At 40.6% G+C, this 19442-nt stretch overlaps 1 protein-coding gene across 3 annotated transcripts in view; it reads right to left on the bottom strand.

Annotated features, from left to right (window-relative positions):
- The window catches only part of LOC133879752 (uncharacterized), a 43461-nt gene that overhangs the window by 18600 nt on the left and 5419 nt on the right, over nucleotides 1-19442 (bottom strand). For all 3 annotated transcript variants that reach the window (XM_062318517.1, XM_062318516.1, XM_062318515.1), the window contains exons 2-19: nucleotides 17092-17389; nucleotides 16730-16958; nucleotides 16258-16597; nucleotides 16035-16148; nucleotides 15791-15919; nucleotides 15514-15705; nucleotides 15223-15417; nucleotides 14799-14936; nucleotides 14069-14191; nucleotides 13724-13977; nucleotides 13223-13326; nucleotides 12230-12324; nucleotides 11909-12148; nucleotides 11389-11577; nucleotides 11205-11286; nucleotides 11015-11082; nucleotides 536-681; nucleotides 23-131 (exon numbers count right to left, since the gene is read on the bottom strand). In XM_062318517.1, the coding sequence (XP_062174501.1) occupies nucleotides 23-131; nucleotides 536-681; nucleotides 11015-11082; nucleotides 11205-11286; nucleotides 11389-11577; nucleotides 11909-12148; nucleotides 12230-12324; nucleotides 13223-13326; nucleotides 13724-13977; nucleotides 14069-14191; nucleotides 14799-14936; nucleotides 15223-15417; nucleotides 15514-15705; nucleotides 15791-15919; nucleotides 16035-16148; nucleotides 16258-16597; nucleotides 16730-16958; nucleotides 17092-17389 (3045 nt within the window). The remainder of the gene's footprint in view (nucleotides 1-22; nucleotides 132-535; nucleotides 682-11014; nucleotides 11083-11204; nucleotides 11287-11388; nucleotides 11578-11908; nucleotides 12149-12229; nucleotides 12325-13222; nucleotides 13327-13723; nucleotides 13978-14068; nucleotides 14192-14798; nucleotides 14937-15222; nucleotides 15418-15513; nucleotides 15706-15790; nucleotides 15920-16034; nucleotides 16149-16257; nucleotides 16598-16729; nucleotides 16959-17091; nucleotides 17390-19442) is intronic.

Below are 19442 nucleotides of genomic sequence, written 5' to 3' on the forward strand. Positions count from 1 at the left end.
AAATTAGTAATAAGACAAAAACCTTGCAGTTCTCATATGTGGCTTGAACAATCTCTTTATTCAAAGCCTTTGAATTGACCTTGTCCAGGAACTTCAAATACAAGTCATGAAAATTCGGCTCAATGCTTGCTCTGTCAAGGAATAGGTAGAATGTGATATGTGATAGGAAATAATATGAACCTGACAAAAAGGCAGCTGCAAGGTGTGCGTACAAGTATGTGTATAAATGAGTGTGTATATATATATAGATCTGTGCGTGTGAATTCACAGGTCATTGAAAATCCAGCTGAATGCTTTCCCATTAACTAGTTGGGAGACATTTATAAAGGACTGGACAATGAGAAAGACGATCACAACAAACTACTCTATGGCGTAACCCCTAAGCATAACTGTATGAAAAGGGGCCCCAAAAAAATATAATATAAAAAGGAAGCTTTTACGATTAGCATAAACAAAGTTATAAGTTCAGGCAGCATGTTTCTAATATGTGCTTTTCTACAAATGCAGACATTAATATAATCACAAAGTTTCTAACCTTTTCATAACCATATATTGTGCAAACCAAGGATAGTACAGTTCCTTAAAAATTTCAGTGAATTCTTTTCCCTTGGCTTCAATATTTGCAACTGAGATATTATTTATAATAAAAGATACTTTGTCTTGAATCTCTGATGCTGGAGCCTGTAAACAAAGAATAGACACAAAAAAATTAGAAAACAAGACCATATGCACAAATAGGATGACAAACCAAAAATTTCAACGGTAACTTTTCCATTGTGCAATCCTCATTGTTCCCATGATATTTCAACAGGATGATCACGTGAACCAAGCCCTTCTACTGAAAATGTGAACTTAGGGCTCATATAGTAAAAAAAGAGACTAACAGAAGGATCAAAACCCTATAATTCATATATCAAGCGAACTGCCAGCATTTTCACGAAAAAAGCTGATCAACAGTGGGGGAGATTTTCTTTCAGCAGGAACAATGTATAAAGACAGTTACTTCCATATTATTGAGAGAGAGAGAGAGAGAGAGAGAGAGAGAAGGCCATAGGTATGAGCTTAACTGTATGGAGTGCCCTGAACTATAGACTGCCAAAGTCCCAATTATCAATCTTTGACACATACTAGGTCAACTAGAATAAAATTAACGGAAGAAAACTCCTCTCTCTCCTAAAAAACGCTCTCTCCTCTCTCCTCTCAATTCTCTTTTTCTCTCTCTACCCTAGCGGTGGAGCGTCAAGGCGTGTCATGCTAGGGTTCTACTTCGTTTCATCATATCAGAGCTCGGCTGTTTTGCGGGGTTCAAGTTTTTGCAATGGAGGAGCATCTCCAAACTGTTCCATTTAGATAATGAAGGGTTTTTTTTTTAACTGTTGAGGCTTGCGTCTAGGTGCTCTTCTTCTCCGGCGATGTACTGTTTTTCTTCTAGGAAGGCCACGTGAGGTTGGGTATGGAGAACCGTTTCTTCGTGGAGGCCAAATCTTTCTCCTTTTCGGTGGGAACAGGTAAGCCGGAGCTAAGGCTAGAGGAAAGGAGGAAAGGCTTTGTTGGGGTTGTCTCCTTGGGCCCGAGGTGTGTAGCCTGGTTGATCAAGACGGTTGAAGAGGTGTTGTGGAGTACTAGAGCCAAGGAATTCGTCAGAACAACCTGGGAGGCTTCAAATGTCGTCACCCTCAAGAGGGAAGGCAACAAGGCCGAGCGATTTTTGGAGGTGGCGGCTCAAGTTATTAGATGCCTGAGAGGGTTTATTTTACTGCCGGAAGGTCGTGAAGGCGGGGTTGGAGTAGATTTTTTTTTATAAGTAAGAAAATTTCATTAAAAAAGCGTAAGGCGCCCCTAATACACAGGAAGTATACACATGGACAACTCAGCTAGCCCATATAAAAAACTCAAGAAAACCCACAGGAAACTACAAACCCACAGAGAGCTGAGCAAGGTAATGGCTTTTTTGAAGCCATGAGAGGACCTCCTCCTTCCGGTCTTGGTCCTGGGCTGGGGCTGTTTCTTGAGCCACGGGCGGAGGAGGCATCTATGACGTCACTAATTCATCCCTTGGGTTTAGTCGATGGAGACGGGACTGGTCGTGCTGCAGCCAATTCTTTACGTGATCCCGAAGATTGGGGCAGCGTTGCTCAGAGCAAGGAGGCGTTGTATCCTCTCCTTTGGCCGTGGAAGGGTGGCTTTGAGGACATGTTAGGGGATTTGGAATGGGTGATGCCTATGTTTTGGGCTAGGTCGTGTGCCTAGTGGGGCCTTTTGGCAAGCACACCAGCCCAACCATAAGTCCAAGCCCACGGTTCGGCTTGCTTACAAACAACCTTGTAAGCCCAACCCTGATATCAAGGATAAATCTGACCCAGCTCCAGAGACGCCGATGGTGTCGTCGGAGGTTTGTTGAGGGTTGGTCTGGTCCCGAGGTTGTCAAAGACTTTGACGGAGGTTTCTCCGACGGCGGTGATTTTGGAGGGGCTTTCTGTTGATCTTGTCCGGTGAGGCCTGGTGGCACTACTCGTCGCCAGCTTCCATCCAGATAACATCAGAATCTCAGATTTTGGCCTCCTATTCTACTGAGACGGCACGGCACAGTGATGGGGGGATCTCCAAACCGGTGACAAGTTTTCTTCCGCCTGGTTTTCTTAACCCTCGGTCGCCAATAGCCATGTGTCCGATCAAGGTAGCTTCAAGTATGGTCCCTCCTCCATCCGCTCCTACGGTTATTTATGGGTTGGTTCCAGAAGGGCCTCGAGCTTTTGATTCAAGGGCAAAAGGGACTGCTAACCCCGTGCAACTCTAGAGTCATAAGATGAGGGTAGAAGGGAGCTTGACCGCCGAGGCAATGTCTACCCCCGGAAGGTAAAAGACAGAAGTGAGCTTCTAAATTTAGAATTCTCCATCAACTACAACACTAAAGGTGCATCTTCTAGGCGGGGGAAAGGCAAGTCTCACGCTTTCTAGCATTGAGGGCTCCAGGGGATTTTAGGTTTTGTTGTTTTGTGGGTTTTGGGTTTGAGTGCTTGTCGGGTTTTGGGTCTATGGGGTTTGGGTTTGAGGGCCTGGTTGGAGCCTCTTGTGTATACTACTTGTGTGCTTAAGGCCGCCTTACCCTTTTCAATAAATTATTATTCATCAAAAAAAAAAACTAGAATCAACCTAAAACAGAACCAACTCGCACGGAGCAAAAATGGAGGGTATAAAATATAGCAAACCAAAAGCATATAACCTCTGGTCAGATCTTACCACATAACCCAATCAGAAATCAGCAACTTCTATGCTGCTTTTAAGAGGTGAAAGCTGAAAGATTCCCGTACATTTTGTAGGAAAGGTAGCATAGATGCCAAACAAATCTGACCCCAATCAAGTCACATAATCTGTCCCAAAGATTATAGCTTGGGCATCCAATCAATAAATCCTCCAAACAAAGGTATCTAAGGCTTGCAAAGAAAATTTCGGGAGAGAATAAGGCGGGGAAGCCACTAGCTAGAAGGCTTTGCTTGCTCACTCCAACGACATAGGCCTTGTTTGGTAAATGCTTGTACAGAACAGAGTAGTGGGTTGTTAATTTTGGAATTAGTAAAAAGTGATAATGTGATATAAAGTAAAAAGAATTTGTATAGAAAAGTGTGAAAGTTTTGTATTGTAGTGAATTTTTTTATTTGAATAGTAATAAAAAATTATTGATGTGATATAAAAAGTGATAATGCTTTGATGTTGATTGTTATTGGAAAATATGAAAAAGTGAGAAAAAGTACATGAATAGTATTTAAGCACTACTATGTTCCTGTCATGCCTTTGCCAAACAAGGCCATAGATTACACAGCAAAATGAGTAATAAGGACCTTTAAAGATTAGGGATTACTGCTATAAACAACTTTAAGGCTACAATATAACATGATCTCTTTTTTTTTTATAAGTAATAAGCAATTTTATTAAAAAAAGCGAAAGGCGCCCCAGTACACAGGCAGTATACGAGGAGCACTTACAAACCCAAAGCCCAAGAACAAGCCCAAAAACAGCAAAACGCACTAACAACACCCACAAAACCCGAAACGCCCCCAAAAAAAGACACCCACTACAACCAAAACCCAGAGGCACCCAAAGACCAAGCCTACTGAAGCCGACCGAAACCACAAGAGACACTCCAAAACCCAAGCCGACCGAAGCCGAACTACAAAGCAAAACCAAAAAGCAACGGAAAAACAACCCACAACCCGCCAAGGCCTACTTCACGTGAGCCTTGCCTTTCCTACGCCTAACAGGAATAAAATAGTCGCCATAATTGATGGAGCTATGCAGATTCAGGAGCTCTCTCTTTCCTTTGGACTTCTGGCGCGCAATCATCTTATCCCGCTGAAATTCTTCTTCCATGGCATCTCGAATTGCCATAGCCTCCTCCCCAAAGTCCCCAGCCAACGCAACATCCTCATCCAACGCCCAATCCAAGGGTAATCCATCCCAAAATTCATCTTCCTCTTCCCAAACCACAATCTCCCCGTTATGATCAAAACCGACAGGCCAATTCTTGGATTTGGAGAATCAATTTCCCTCAACAAAAAAAGGAATGATGCAACCACTCGGAGGGGAGGAAGGTCCTACCACCCCGACATCGATGACCTCCCGAGGCGAAGCGGAAGGGCCTGAAACAATTGGGCGAGGGTTGAGAAACCCCTTCCTAAGCATGCCCTGCTTCACTAGAGACTTTACAACCTTTATCGCAGGAGGCTCAACTATCAACACCTTATTGACAACAAGGCTAGCAGACAACTTCGAAGCTTCCAGAGAGTCCGATAATAACCCATCATTCCATTTCACTGAGTGACCTACCCTAAACTCCCTAGCCCTCCTGAATAATGCTGAAAAGGTTTAAAATGCAGCAAGGGGGGGGAAGAACGAATCTTCACCCCCAACTTAGAAGCCCCTGAGAAAGGAGGAGCAGAAGCAGAGACGGAAGGACCTGAACCACACGAGCTACTGGAAAAATCCGAACTCACTAACAGCCCAGTCGGAGTCGAAGGAGCAGCCGACGAAAAGGGAAGAGCCCCGCCAAACTTTGCAAGGTTTGAGCCCTTCAAAGAGCCAGGGGACTGAAAAACCTCCTCCGTCGGAGCAAAAGAGGAACCTTGCACAGAAGACACCAGAGAAGCAAGCACAGAAAACGCCGGGAAAAGAGAGGCCCACCCAGAAGACACCGGAAAAGAGACCGAAGCAGAGAGCGACTGGACGGGACCTGCAAGAACTGCCGCCGACGACCACTCAACAGAAGACGTCGGAGACATAGCCTCCGGGATGAGAGAGCGCTGAACGACTAGACCTGGAACCGCCGCCAAAGGCTGCTCAATGGAGATGGCCGCCGAAGACGACGCCTCCGGGGGGAAAGAAAGCTGAACCAAACCTAGACAAGGACTCGAGCTCGGACCCGAGACCCGCCTCGAAACCGACTCAGGACCCGATTCAGCAGCCCTCTCAAAGGGCTTAGGCACCTTAGCCCCAGCTCGAAACCAGGACCCTTTGAAAGCAGACATGCACCTCTTAAGCATCCAGCCCGCTACAAAACCCAACCTTCTTTTAAGCGGAACAGAGGACTTCAAGCCCAATCTAAGTGAAGACCCACAAGCCCAAAACAAAGCCTTGGAAAGGCGCCCAAGGATCTCTAGAATCTGCCCGAACCCTCTAGACACGCTATCCCTTTGTAGAGAAGAGTCACCCTCAACATCGGCTACCCCAGACACGCAAGCCGAACAACAGACGCAAACTCTGGAACTGAGACGCTCACCAACACAACGGTCCTTACCCAGGGGACCAGTCGCTTGCTTCTCCATGGCGGAGCAATCCGCTGGTGGTGGCTTCTTCTCCAAATCGCACCAACCCGAAATCAGCACCGGAGACCAGCAACCCAAGACAGAGGCGGTAGCTCCCGAGCGCACCACCTTCGCGAACGACGAAGGACCTGATCCCTTTCCCTTAACACCCGTCGAAGACCCATCTGTGGCTCCCTGAAAATCCAGAGCTTTGCTCAACTCCCCCCCCTTCGAAGTCCCCTCTGAAGAAGATATCCCACCACCTGGCGACCGAGCCTTTAAACCGAGAAAAGAAAGCAGCTTCCTCAACCCACCCACCACCCGAGACCAACCCCACCCACCACGGCCTTCAAGGAGCCCAATAGCCCCTTTCCAACCACCCTCAGCGTAGGCTACCACCTCTAGGAAGCGGCCAGCCTTGTTCCCATTCCCTCGAACCATCAGAGCTTTTGTATCCTCCCGAAAGTACTTGACGAAATCCAAACCTGGATCCTTCAAAGCCTTCTCGACCGTGGCCATCAACCACGCTGAGCCCTGGACACCCAAAACAATGAACCCACCATACGCCTTCCTCCTCTCTTCCAAACGGAGCTCAGGCTCTCCTGCCATCGTCGAAAAAGAGAAGCATTTTGCTTCAATGGTGAAGCAACGCTCCATCAAAGCCGATCCTGAAAGATCACAGGACAAAGCCCCATGGAAGCATACCCACAAACCAACCCCTCAGCACCACCAGCTAAAAACCAGCACCAATCGAAGAGAAGAACCCTTCTGTCGCACCCAGCACGAACAAGCCAGAAGCTAGAACTAGCATGACGCGCCTACACTAGCAAGGGAAGAAAAAGAAAGCGGGAAAAGAGGAGAGAGAACGGAGAATTTTCAAAACATAAGAACTTTTTATCTTATTCTAAGGTTTTCAATTTTGACAATTAATCTCTCTCTCTCTCTTAAAAACCTGAAAGATAAAAGAAATTAAAAGCATGATACTCTAGAAAAGGCTTGACATAGTATGCAACTATTTACTTTGGTTGCTAAATTGCCAAACAAGACTCATATGATTCCAATTAGGTAAGAGGGGTCTTGAACTAAGAAATAGATTCTAGAAGCTAAAAAAGGGTATGGCAAAATAGATATAGAAAACAAAATAACCAAAGAAAACACCATGATTATTTAGAGTTGCATAAAAACCTAAAAAATTATAATCATAATGAAGAAAAGATAAGAGATTAATGAGAAAAACACTATAAAAATCCACAACACAAAAAAAAAAAAAAAAAAGGCGAGGCTAAGGCTAATTTATTGCAGCGAGAATTCAAGGAAGGGGAGGTGTTGGGGGTAGTGAACGGTATAAATGGTGACAAAGCACCAGGACCTAACTGTTTCTCTATGGCCTTCTTCCAAGCTTGCTGGGGTGTATTAAAAGAAGACAATATGAAGGTCATTTGTGAATTCCATGCTAGAGGTAAGTTTGAAAGAAGCTTGAATGCAACATTCATTGCCCTCATCACGAAGATTCCAAGGGTTGTTGATAACAAGGACTTTCAACCCATTAGTCTGGTGAGTGGTATTTACAAAATTATTGCTAAGATTCTAGCAAACATGCTAAAGACGGTGATGGGAAAGACTATTTCCAAGTCGCTGAATGCCTTCACCAAAGCCAGGCAAATCCTAGATCATGTTCTTATTGCCAATAAGTGCCTTGATAGTAGAATAAAATCTGGGGAGTCGGGTGTTTTATGCGAATTGGACTTAGAAAAAGCTTATGATCATGTCAATTAGTGTTTTCTATTGTACATGCTGAGGAGGAGCAGATTTGGGGGGGATATGATATTCATGGATAGCTCATTATATATCCTTGGTATGTTTTTCAGTCTTGATGAACGACAATCCCACCGGTTGTTTTAGTAGCTCCAGGGCCTAAAACAAGTGGACCCACTATCTCCCTTGTTGTTTGTCATCATGATGGAGGCTTTGGGGAGGAGGATTTCTTATGCAGTGAATGTGGGTCTGTTGGCTGGCTTCTCTATACGGACAAGCCCAAGTTCATCTCTCACCTCCTGTTTGTGGATGACACTTTGATTTTCAATGGGGCTGACCCAGATCATCTGCGTCATCAGCGGTGTTTGTTCTTATGTTTTGAAGTTGTTTCGGGTTTGAAGATCAACTTGGCTAACTTGTAGTGGGTTCCTGTGAGCAATGTTGATAATGTGGATGGGTTGGTTGTTATTCTGGACTGTGGGGTTGTTTCTTTACCTTTGAAGTATCTTAGTCTTCCATTAAGGGCTTCCTTTTTCTTTTCTTTTTTGATAAGTAATAATGCAACTTTATTGAAAAAGTGTAAGGCGCCCTTACGTACACAGGTAATATACAATAGAACTCTTAAAAACCCAGAACCCAAAAAAAGCAAAATGACCTATCAAACCCTCCTAGCCAGAAAACAACCAGAACACCCAAAACCCACGTGAAACCCAAATCCCAAAAAACAGTTGAAGCCCCTGTCAAACACACAAACCTGCCCCGAAAGCACCCCAACCCAACAAACCCCCCAAAACCCACAAGAAACCCTGAACAACCCTCCAAAAAAACACCCACAAACCCAAAACACGTGTGAGAAACCCAAAAACCCGAGCCAACAGAAGCCGAAATAAAAAGCAAACCCAAAATACAAAGGAAAAGCCGGAGCAACAGGGGAAAAAAATTGCAATGGCGGTGGGACGTGGCACGTGGCACCACTGAGCGGCGCGAAAACTGCCAGAGAAGCCATTGGAAAGGTGCGGAATCTGCCGGAGAAGCCATTAGAGAGGCGTGTGCGCGGTGAAAAGGTCCCAAACATCGTAGATCTAACTCCCAAGCTTCATAAACTCCCTCGGCGTGGTGGCCACCCGCAGCTGCGCCGACGCCGGGGTAGAGCCAGAATACGACGAAGAGTCCCCCGGTGAGGCACATGCATGGGAGGAGGTCCCAAACACCATAGATCTACATCCCAAGATGCAAAAGAACCAATCAGCCACGCACACCGGCGCGGTGGCCAACCACAGAATCGATGTCGACGGTTAAGACCGGAACAAGCCGGCAAGGCCTCGGGTGGGGCTCGTGTGCACAGAAGATGACCCAACCAGCGTAGATCTACTCCCAAGATGCAGAGAATCACAAAACTAAAAGACCAAAAAGAAGAAGAAAAACCACTAGAGGACCAAGACTGGAAGGGAACCAAAAGAGGATGAGGAGGAGGGAGGGAGGAGAGCCTCTCCTCTCCCTCACTAAACATTATCAGTTGGCCAAGTCTATTTGAGACGAGGTTAATAAAAAGATAGAGCATCGGTGGGCCAGTTGAAAAATGAGGTATTTGTCTAAAGGTGGTAGGGTTACCCTCATCAAGAGCACACTTCTCAATTTTCCTACGTATTTCATGTTCCTCTTCCCTCTCTCCTTGTGGGTGTTGCAAACTGTATTGAAAAGCTTCAACGTGATTTCCTTTGGGGTGAGCTAGGAGAGAGTTCAAATATTTGATAAGTAGAAGAGTTCAAATTTCATCTGGCAAGCTGGTCTAAGGTTTGTTCCCTGATCGATGAGGGAGGTTTAGGGGTTCAGAACTTGCTGATGTTCAATCATACTCTCTTAGGGAAATGGTTATAGCGCTATGTGCATGAGAAACAGGCTTGGTGGAGAGTTGTGGTGGACTCCAAATTTGGCAGTTCGTGGGGTGGGTGTTCTTATAAGGCTCTTGGGGTGTATGGAGTAGGGCTATGGAAGAATATTAAGAGGGATTAGGGGAAGTTTTCAAGTCATACCAGATTTGTGGTGGGAGATGGGTCCAAAGTTAGATTCTGACATGCTTTGTGGTGTGGGGACAAGGCCTTTAAGGAAGCCTTTCCGATTTTATATGGTATTACGTGTGAAGGATGCTTTCGTAGCAGCTCACGTGGAGCTCTATGGTGGTTCCAATCGGTAGAACATTAGTTTTGTCAGAATGGCTCATGATTGAGAAGTTGATGTGTTTGCTTCCTTCTTTAGCTTCTTGTATTCAGTCAAAAGGAGATGGGTAGGTGAAGACAAGCTTTGTTGGGGCCCCTCTAAAAGAGGATTGTTTGATGTTAGATCTTTCTTCAGTATCTTGGGTTGTAAGGAGGCTTTATTTTCCATTAGAAGAGTATTTGGCAAACAAAGGCTTCTTTAAGGGCGGCTTTTTTTCTTGGTCAACGGCCCTAAGAAAGATGCTTATCATGAACAATCTTAGAAACCAACATGTCATAGTGGTTGATAGGTGCTGCATGTGTAGGAGGAATGGGGAGTCTGTGGATCATCTTCTTTTCCATTGTGAGGTGTCGTGTGCTTTATGGAATGCTTTCTTCAATTGCTTTAGGCTTTCTTGGGTTATGCCTACACGAATTATTGACTTGTATGCATGTTGGTGGACTGTTGGTAGCACTCGAAGTGCTGTTGTGTGTAAGATGGTGTCTTCTTGTCTTTTATGGTGTATTTGGGGGGAAATGAATGATAAGAGTTTTGAAGATCACAAGAGGACGATGAGGAGCTTAAGTTTTCTTTCTTCAATACTCTTTATTTGTAGACAACTACTTATGTTTCTCCTTTGGTTCTAAGTTTTCATGATTTTCTTGTTCTTTTTTCTTCTTCTAGCTAGGTGTTTTCTCTTGTATACTTCATGTGTGTATTTGAGGGCGCCTTAAACTTTTAATGATATCTCGATTACTAAGTACAGACTGTATTTTTTTTTGATAAGTAAGAGACTAAGTACAGATTGTATTTAGAGAGTGAGAGGCCAAGAATGCTAAACCAAACATGGCATATCTAGAGTACCAGAAATCACACCTTTCATATCAGCACAAACACAGTTTACCTCGACTACCAGACCAACATTGTGAGTGTCAAAATTAACTTAACCCGATTGAAGAATTCAGAACTTAGTTGCACTTGAAATACATGAAAACTAACTTGGATGATATAATAATGGACATGAATATTAATCTTATAATAATGGAAGCACATATATGACACACTGCCAAGATAAAATAGATCAAACAAGGGAAAGTCTCCAAGCACAAAATTTCAAAAAACATAAATAGTTTCAAACTGCCATTGTAGTACACGTATTGTCAAATGCTAAATATGTTGCAAATCTTCAACTAAACCTAACATGCATTGGGCTTGCACCACCTGAACATTTTTCAGTAGAAGTTACAGAATGTGGAATTGAGTACCTCTATGGGAGTTTCTCTTTTCTCGGCCGCAGCAACAAGTGTTTCAATGTTTAGAGCAGAGCCAAATCCTGTAAAATTACATTACATAAGTATGACTAAAGTGATGATGCATTTAGCTAAAACAAAGACCTAATAGCATATTGCAACTTATAAAGAAGAAAGCATTATATATTAAGTAAAAGAAAATTACTGGTAGAAGTAACTGCTCGAGGAGGACGAACAAAACCAGATGAAGAAGAAAGCATTGGCGGAGCACTTACAGCATTCTGTAACTGCAATTTTTTTAGCAATAGAAGGAACAGTACTTAGAAGGGGAATAATAATGATACAGAAGAGTGCTGGCCAGAAGGGAAGAGAGAGAGAATGGGAGTTACCTTCTGAATACTAGAAGCATCACCTAAATGAACAGCTGAAGATTGCCCTACAGAAGATAAGAGTGGTTTCCCGTCATTAGATGATGCTACAGCTGCTTTATGACGGTCCTCAAGACTTTCACTTCTCGGTTGAAGCTGCAGTGGGGACGAAAGTTGCTGCCCAGGTTGTATGATGCTAGAGCTATTTAACTGCAGTCATGACCCAGCATATAAAAACAAAAAGCATTTATTATTCAGTACACAAATCAACTGAATAGCTGGTTTAGCTAAGTGAAAGGGTCCCTCAGTTCATACTCAACACATTATGGTCGATAATGCATTATAGAGAATGAATTACTAGGAATTGAATTTGTTTGATTGATTGAAACATCCTCAAACAATCCATTCTCCAATTTGTATAGAATTTTTCCAAACGTAATTTTGCAAATCGGAATAGCCTTATGGAAGTCTACTCCTCTTTAACTTTATTTTCAATTAAGTTCAGATGCATGACACAGGTCAAGCGACAATCACTATATACCTCCAGATTTCCTGAGGTAGCCTGAGCGGAGCCATGGTGATTAACAACAGAAGCATGGCTGCCTCCATCCGTGTCTGAATGGCCTGATGAAATCCTCGCAAGAGCCTGTTCGATGAAAGCAACAATATCTGAATGAGTTCCACGTAGATGGGATATCTGTAAGATATGATTGCAATATTGTGGCCACTCAATCAGACGATCTACAAACTGCTCCAAAGCCAGAGTCCCAAACACAAACATCTGCACAAAAATAAACCACCATTAATATCATATAACAAAAACCGATGAAAGAAAAGTCACTCAATGAGAAATGATACCAACTTTTGAATCTGCAGGTTTGCGTAATGCATCTAAAACACCACGCAGAGCAATCCCAAGTGTGAGATGAGTTACAAGCTGGTGCTTGATAACAGAGCCTGAGATATGGTTAAGAACCATGGTGATAACGCAAAAGAAAAATCAATTTAAAGACATAAAACAGCTCTAACAATGTAAAAAGGTGTCTTAATAATCCAAAAGCTGAATAACATACATCATTGCAATTAAAATCGGGTTAAAAATATATTTGATGAAGTCGATGTACAGCTGAAGACATGAAAAACAAAATACAACTTGCATATATCATATAAATCCAAATTGCATAACCATATAGAACTGAGCACATTCAACACAGTCACCATTAGAAGATCTACTGAAGAGACATGATTCACCAGAGTAGTGAGTCAAGGTATTTCTAACAATGTAGTGACTCCTACGCTGTAGTTAATTGTCACCATAAGGACAAAGAGAGGGTGTTTTCAGAAACTGATGATCTTCAACTTTCAAGGAGGTTCTACTAAAAAAGACAGCTACATGTGGGAAGTAGGCCTCAAATTCTGATATCTCTCTGGTATGTGCTAAAGTTAAATCTGTCGGACTACATCCTCAAGATATGAGTGGAGTAAATGCAAATGTTATTGCTGCAGATTATCATAGCAAAAGTCCAAAGACAAAAGGCATGGTTTTATTCACAAGACCCTTTACTGGAAATGAGATATGCACAAAAAGGCAGATTTCTCTCTCTCTCTCTCTCTCCAAAGACAAAAGGCATGGTTTTATTCACAAGAGGAATGATGCCGAAATTTAAAAGTGCTCGTGTAGCATATTAACTCAAGCTGTTTCAATGTGGTTAATCGGAGTACAATAAGAGGATATGAAGTTAGCAAATTTTATTATGTATGTAACAGTTTTTTTTTTCTCCGAGTAAAAAGGGAAAGGGAAAGGGTCATTATAGTTGAGTTAAGAGTCATCTACAAATTTTATTATGAAACTCACCAAACAGAACTGCAGCAATTTTGAGCTGCCTCTCGGGATACTTGGGGAAGAATCTGTACTCCTCGAACAGATTTGCAATCATGCACTCAAAAATTAATTGTTCCCTGTCAGATGGTGCGGAAGACCCTTGAAATGTTAATTCCAAATTAGAAAGAAAATAAAATTTAATGTGAAAACAGGTGACAACAGAAGATTTGAGCAAAAAGTTCCCTTAAATAGATTTTACCCATTTTGGAAAATAATAAATTGGCACAACAAAATTCCAAAGACCAAAAAAACCCACTTAGACCTCGTTTTCCTAAGGCTAAAACATGGAAAGACAATTAGTCTTGATGGGAACATGCCATCAGATATATAAGAACGGATAGCCATATCTCAGTCGGGTAAAAGTACCATGACAAAGACAGAGTAAGCTTTCAAAACCTGGAAGGGTATCTAATAGTACAAGAATAGTCAGAGATACCAAGTAACCAGGTGAAAAAGATTTAACAGGTATTACACCTTCTCACAGAGGATTCCTTGAATCGAGCAAGCATTTGAACCATTGCTTCAATGGTCAACTGACCAGAAAACATCTGTTGGAAGTAAGAGTTTGCTTCAGCCTCAATATCTTCTGCATATCCATCAGACGTTGAAGAATCTGTAGCCCCACCATTCTGCAACCTTGGATTAGAATCCATAGTTGTTGCATGCAGCTTTTCCACCTCCTCAGCAAGCTGACTAGAGCTAATCAAGCCTGTATGAACTTTAAGGACCTGCAGTAAAAAAATACAGAACAAAGTTCCAGATAATCGAGAACAATACTGCATGTGGATTGACAGATTGACCAAGTTGCAGAAGAAGAACCTTCAAGAAGGTAGAACTAGTCTCTACATAGAGATTCAAGACGGCACCAGAATGATGGAATGTTTTGGTGGAAAAATCCTGTGATCCACCAAATTGAATATCCTTCAAGAAGCTGAGGCACTCCTGAAAGGTCAAACTATGCATGTAAACCATATTTTTCATACAGTAGCTACAAATGTTTTTACTAATAACAAAAATAAAGGCTCCGTTTGTTAAGATTCTTGTTTTTTGTCTTTCGTTTTCTCTTCTCAAAACAAAAACATTAACAAATAACCCAAAGACAAAATACTCCTAAAAACACAAAAATTGTTTTCACATTTATGTCACATTAGAACTCTTTTTCAAACCAAAAACAAAAATCACACTCCAAAACACATTAACAAACAGAGATAAAACTTCTTCGTCCTAATGTCACTTTTTGCTTTCCTTTTGGGATGTTCCAAAATGAGCACCATTTTCAACGAGTCAAAGTACTTACTTCCCATATTACCCCTACCTATTCAAAAAAACCAACCGGTTACATTAGCCAACCTCTAATTGAGGGTCAAGGGCATTTAAAAAAATTATTGCACTTATTAATCTTTACAAAAAAAAAAAAATTGTAACATTTGAAACCAAGATATTCATTTTTGGGATAGAGGGGGATATTTAAAATGTACCAAAACGTGGCATTCTCACAGTTATCTGCACTATATAAAAGGCAGCAGATGCAGGGGCAACCAATTATTACCTCAAAGAAAATATCTTTATATGTATTTAAATTATAACTGAGCCACTTCTCAAGGTCTACAAGTTCTTTTCTTGACGCAAGAGCTGCCAATCTGATGCCATAAGAAGAAGGAACCATATCTAACACTGCTGATACAATCTGCATAGTGGATAAGAGCAATGAGTACAGAAACAGGAGATATAAATAATCTAGTAATGCCAAAAGCATTAGACATACAAAAGGGTATATCCGGATAAAAGAAGTTCCAAAAAATGAAAAACTAAAGCACAATGGAAACTTCACAAAATCAGACAGTATTTCATGTTCTTTGAGGAGATCATCAGACTGATACTACAACCATATTGTTTAACTTTTGAGTTTATAAGCAATATAATGCGACACACAAACAGGAAGGCAATCAACCATGAGTTCACTCAAAATTTACCTTTAGCTCTTGGCAGATCTCCAATATTCTAGTCATGCAGTCTGGATCAAAGTTGATAGAATCTATAAATCCCCGCAACACCAAATTGGGATTAACATGCCAGAGGTGAAGAATCATTCCACTATTCATGGCATTTTTTACTATAACGGGGAAAACATTTAAGGACACTTCAAACTGGAGGAGGTTATAAGCAGTCTGCATAACACATGCAAAATTTATTAACCAATAAAGAATATTTGAAAACTGATGAAAACCATCAACGAATGAATAAAAAAAAACAAACAAAAGTACATTAACGTGTGCCATCCCAAGAAGTAAGACTTCAGGACAGTGTTTAATAGGATATTCAATGATCAACCGAACAGAAGTGGCATGACCCCTCTCAGCCAGTTGACATAGCACATCCAAAAGGTCAAGACACAACCACGCATGATTAGCATGTCCAAGTTGCAGCTTATGGCCATGCACTGCATCAATATCGGCCTGCAACAACTATCAGTTATTCACAACAATCAAAAAGAGATAGCGTGAGGAAAGAAGTAACAATTGGATACATATGGCATCATACCAGCTGCCTTGCAGAATGGGCAAATGTAAATACTTCTGGTGGTGCTGAAACAGCATATTTAAGAAAAGATAGCTGACCCTCGGTATTCTTCCAAACAGAGCCACAAATGGCATGAAGAGGGAATGGCTCCTGCATAGCTCAATCCAAAGATTCAGAACTAACATGTTTCTCATATGAAATTCAAATATTTATCTTACAACATATCTGATGTGCCTGTAACTCTGCACATGTACTAAAAAAATACCTGGCACGCGCGCTTATATACAGTCATAAAAAACGAGAATGCCTCCTGATTAGGAAAGCAGAACCCCTCATGGTCCATATTTTCAATAACTCGTATCCAATTGGTATCAGGAGCCTGTATTCAGCATACATACTTAGGTACAAAGGACACATATACAAACTAGCAATCATTACAATTTTTTTTTAAAAAAAAATGTAGCAAAAAGAACCAAAAATAAACTCACAAGTTGCTTGATTGCATCTATGAGAACATCAATATTCCAGGAGTTCAAGGATTGCAGATCAGACAAAGTGCTGCAACCAAGAGCCAAGTTAAACGTTGAAAGCATGTTCTGATTGTCCTCAAGACCAGCTTGAGTGCGGGCAATTGTGCCAAGTATTTTAGACAGAGTAATCTCGGTCAGTGGCAAGAACAGAGATAAAATCTCTTTGCACTGTGATGCATTAACTGTGCACCCATAACCTAGTTCCTTCATAATATCCCCCATGCTCATTTCCTTCTCCATTTCTGCTAAAATAGAATCAAAATCATCTTCTGCACAGTCATGGAACAAATCCATATTCCTGTTGCAAAAATAACAATTAAAGTTATTAAATAGATGATACCTTTCAAATCAATAAACAAATGGACAGGGCAGCTTTTTAATCAACTGCACAACTATTCTAGAAGAAATAAAATTAGAGAAAGATTGTCACCTTAGAAAATTGGCCTCACGCAATTCATCTGAAAGAAATGGAGTTAAAACAAATGGGGCAACATCATTCGACTGCACAAAAGATAACATCTGCATAAAGGAATCTACATGCTTGGAAAGGGCCTCAGACCGCTGGAGGAACATAACAATGTTCTGAATTCGCTCAGAAGAGTTCAGTAAAACAGGATTGGCACACAATTCCTCAATCTGAGCCATACAAAAACTTTTGCCTAGATAACCAAAAAAAAAATCCCCTATTAAAAGGTGCAATGCAAACACACGATAATAAGTGCAAAGGAAACATACCACGCATGAATGCATTCTGGCATCCAGATTTTACTTCCACTTGAAATTGAAACTTACCACTCATTCTGGCTTCAAGGTTTTCAGAATCTGATAGAGCAAGACCAATGGCAATTTTTTCAGACACAGACAGGTGCAGTGCATCAGAGAAATTCCCTAGAGTTCCTTCATTGATCTCTGTGTTCCTTAGTGACTCAAAAAACACTGTGCTGAAATTTGGTTTGTCCAACAGGTATCTAAAAATTGATGCAACAACTGATTCCAGCTGCATGTTCTTTGAGTCTGTGCCAAAAAAGTTCAGTTGATCCATGCATGTTTGGAGCAGCATAATGCTTCCCTCAACTCCATATTCAACAAACTGCCAAAAAGAAATAGACCATATCAGCTTGTTATCCATTGAAATGCATAGACTTTTTTTATTTTTTTTATTCTTATGATAAGTTCATTGAAATGCATAGGTGAAACTCATAAAACCTTATTCCAATTAATTTGGATCTGCTTTATGAATTTCTTTTACTACTTGAACAGACTATCATCACTTCCAAATTTATCTCGAGTAAAAATATAAGAAATTAACTGTTTACAGAGGCTTGACTAGCAGTTACACAGGCCATAAATTTCAGAAACCCCCTCAAAATGGGAGTGTAAAAGATAAAAATAAAATAAATAAATAAATAAATGATTGCCAGCAAAGTTATGTCTGAAATATACTGCATAATAGAAATCAAGTTTTTAATGATTGCCAGCAAATTTATGTATGGAATATACTGCATAATAGAAATCAAGTTAACAGATTTTACATATAATTACCAGTTTCCTAAGGAATGGACCTGGTGCTAAGGTTTGAACCTCATCAATTATTTAGAACCAAGGCATAAAAAAATAAAAAATACACGCAAAGACCTATTGGAGCTCATTATCGCCTTCACCTATGAATTCAATAGATAAATCCACTAGCACAACAACCTTAAAAGGAAGTTGGGGACAGAAATGATGTTTATAATATCTGATTCAGCAGTAATTCAACTCACACAAGTATGTCTTTTACACACTTTTATCTATCTTGGATTAAAAGCTTTATAGCTTCTTCCTTTCCTTATTGCCAGGAAAAGCAGCCCATAGTTATCTTTTTTCATGCAGAACAAACTATGAAAACAAACAGCTCTTACAATTTACAAGGCCTGGTTGCTCAAACATCTTTCTTCCAACTACCATATATTCAAAAATTCAACATCATATTCCTTCTTTAAATAGTAAAAAGCCTCTCGCCGCGGGGCATTTTTATTTAATACGTCTAGTGGGGGAAAAAAAAAAGGCAGTTGAATTCTATTAATTGTATCCAACTTTAACCAACAAACCCAGAAACTATTTTGATAAAACATAAATATCTGTGCTTAGACTGCCTTTTTCCTGATATGTCAATGCATCTGAAATATACGAGAAGACCAAATTCATGCAAGGAATTATTTGACATAGCTTTAACTTTGAGAGATTCTAACCTAAAAACAATCTTAATAAGATATAAGCATTCCTCTGTGTCTAATGTGGCGTATTTGGAAAGAGCATAATGCTCGAAACTTCGAAGATTGTGAAAGGATAGTGTTTAGAGGTTTTTTTTTTATAAGTAATCGAGATATTATTAAAAGTGTAAGGCACCCCAAATGTACAAAAAGTATATAAGAGAAAATACCTAGCTAGAAGGAACAAAAAGAACAAGAAAATCATGATAACTAATCCCAAAAAATAAACAAAAGCAACTGTCCAAAGATACAGAGTGTTATGCGTCCAAAAATACAGTGTTAGAGTTAAAAGCCATTAAGCTCAAATCTCTCTATGTTTGGATGGTTGCTCATAATTGTTCTCTCTTTTCAAATTTCTTAGAATTTTTTTTGATAGGTAAGAAAAGATTTATTTTTCTTAGAATTTATTTTTTTGATAAGTATTCTTAGAATTTATTGATATGTGTTCTTCTTCATTTCCTTTTTAGTTGGATGATTCTCTTGTATACTTGGGTTGCACACCCTTTACATTTTTTAATGAGATTGGTTTACTAACCAAAAAAAAGATACATGCAGATTGTATCCATGGTGACTTTTCAGCTCAAAAGCCTGTATAAGTTACATTTCCGGCCAATCTTCTACCTTGTTTATCAATAACACCATAGAGTCACCCAGCTTTCTTCATTTTCTTTCTTTTGTTTCATTTTCTCTAGCTCATTTTCAAGGACCAAGTATGAAACTTATGGTAATCAAGTAGTAGCAGTAGTTCCATTTTTCATTCTTCTAATAAAATCACTCTCCTTTCTAAGGTTTAAAGACCCAATATCATTAGCAATCTAGTAATTCTCTATACCAAGAATGTATTCACACAAATAACTTGTCTGAACCTATTAAATTTTTCAAAAGATTACT

Source organism: Alnus glutinosa, chromosome 10 (assembly GCF_958979055.1).
Source record: "Alnus glutinosa chromosome 10, dhAlnGlut1.1, whole genome shotgun sequence".
In the NCBI taxonomy this organism is placed as follows: Eukaryota; Viridiplantae; Streptophyta; class Magnoliopsida; order Fagales; family Betulaceae; genus Alnus; species Alnus glutinosa.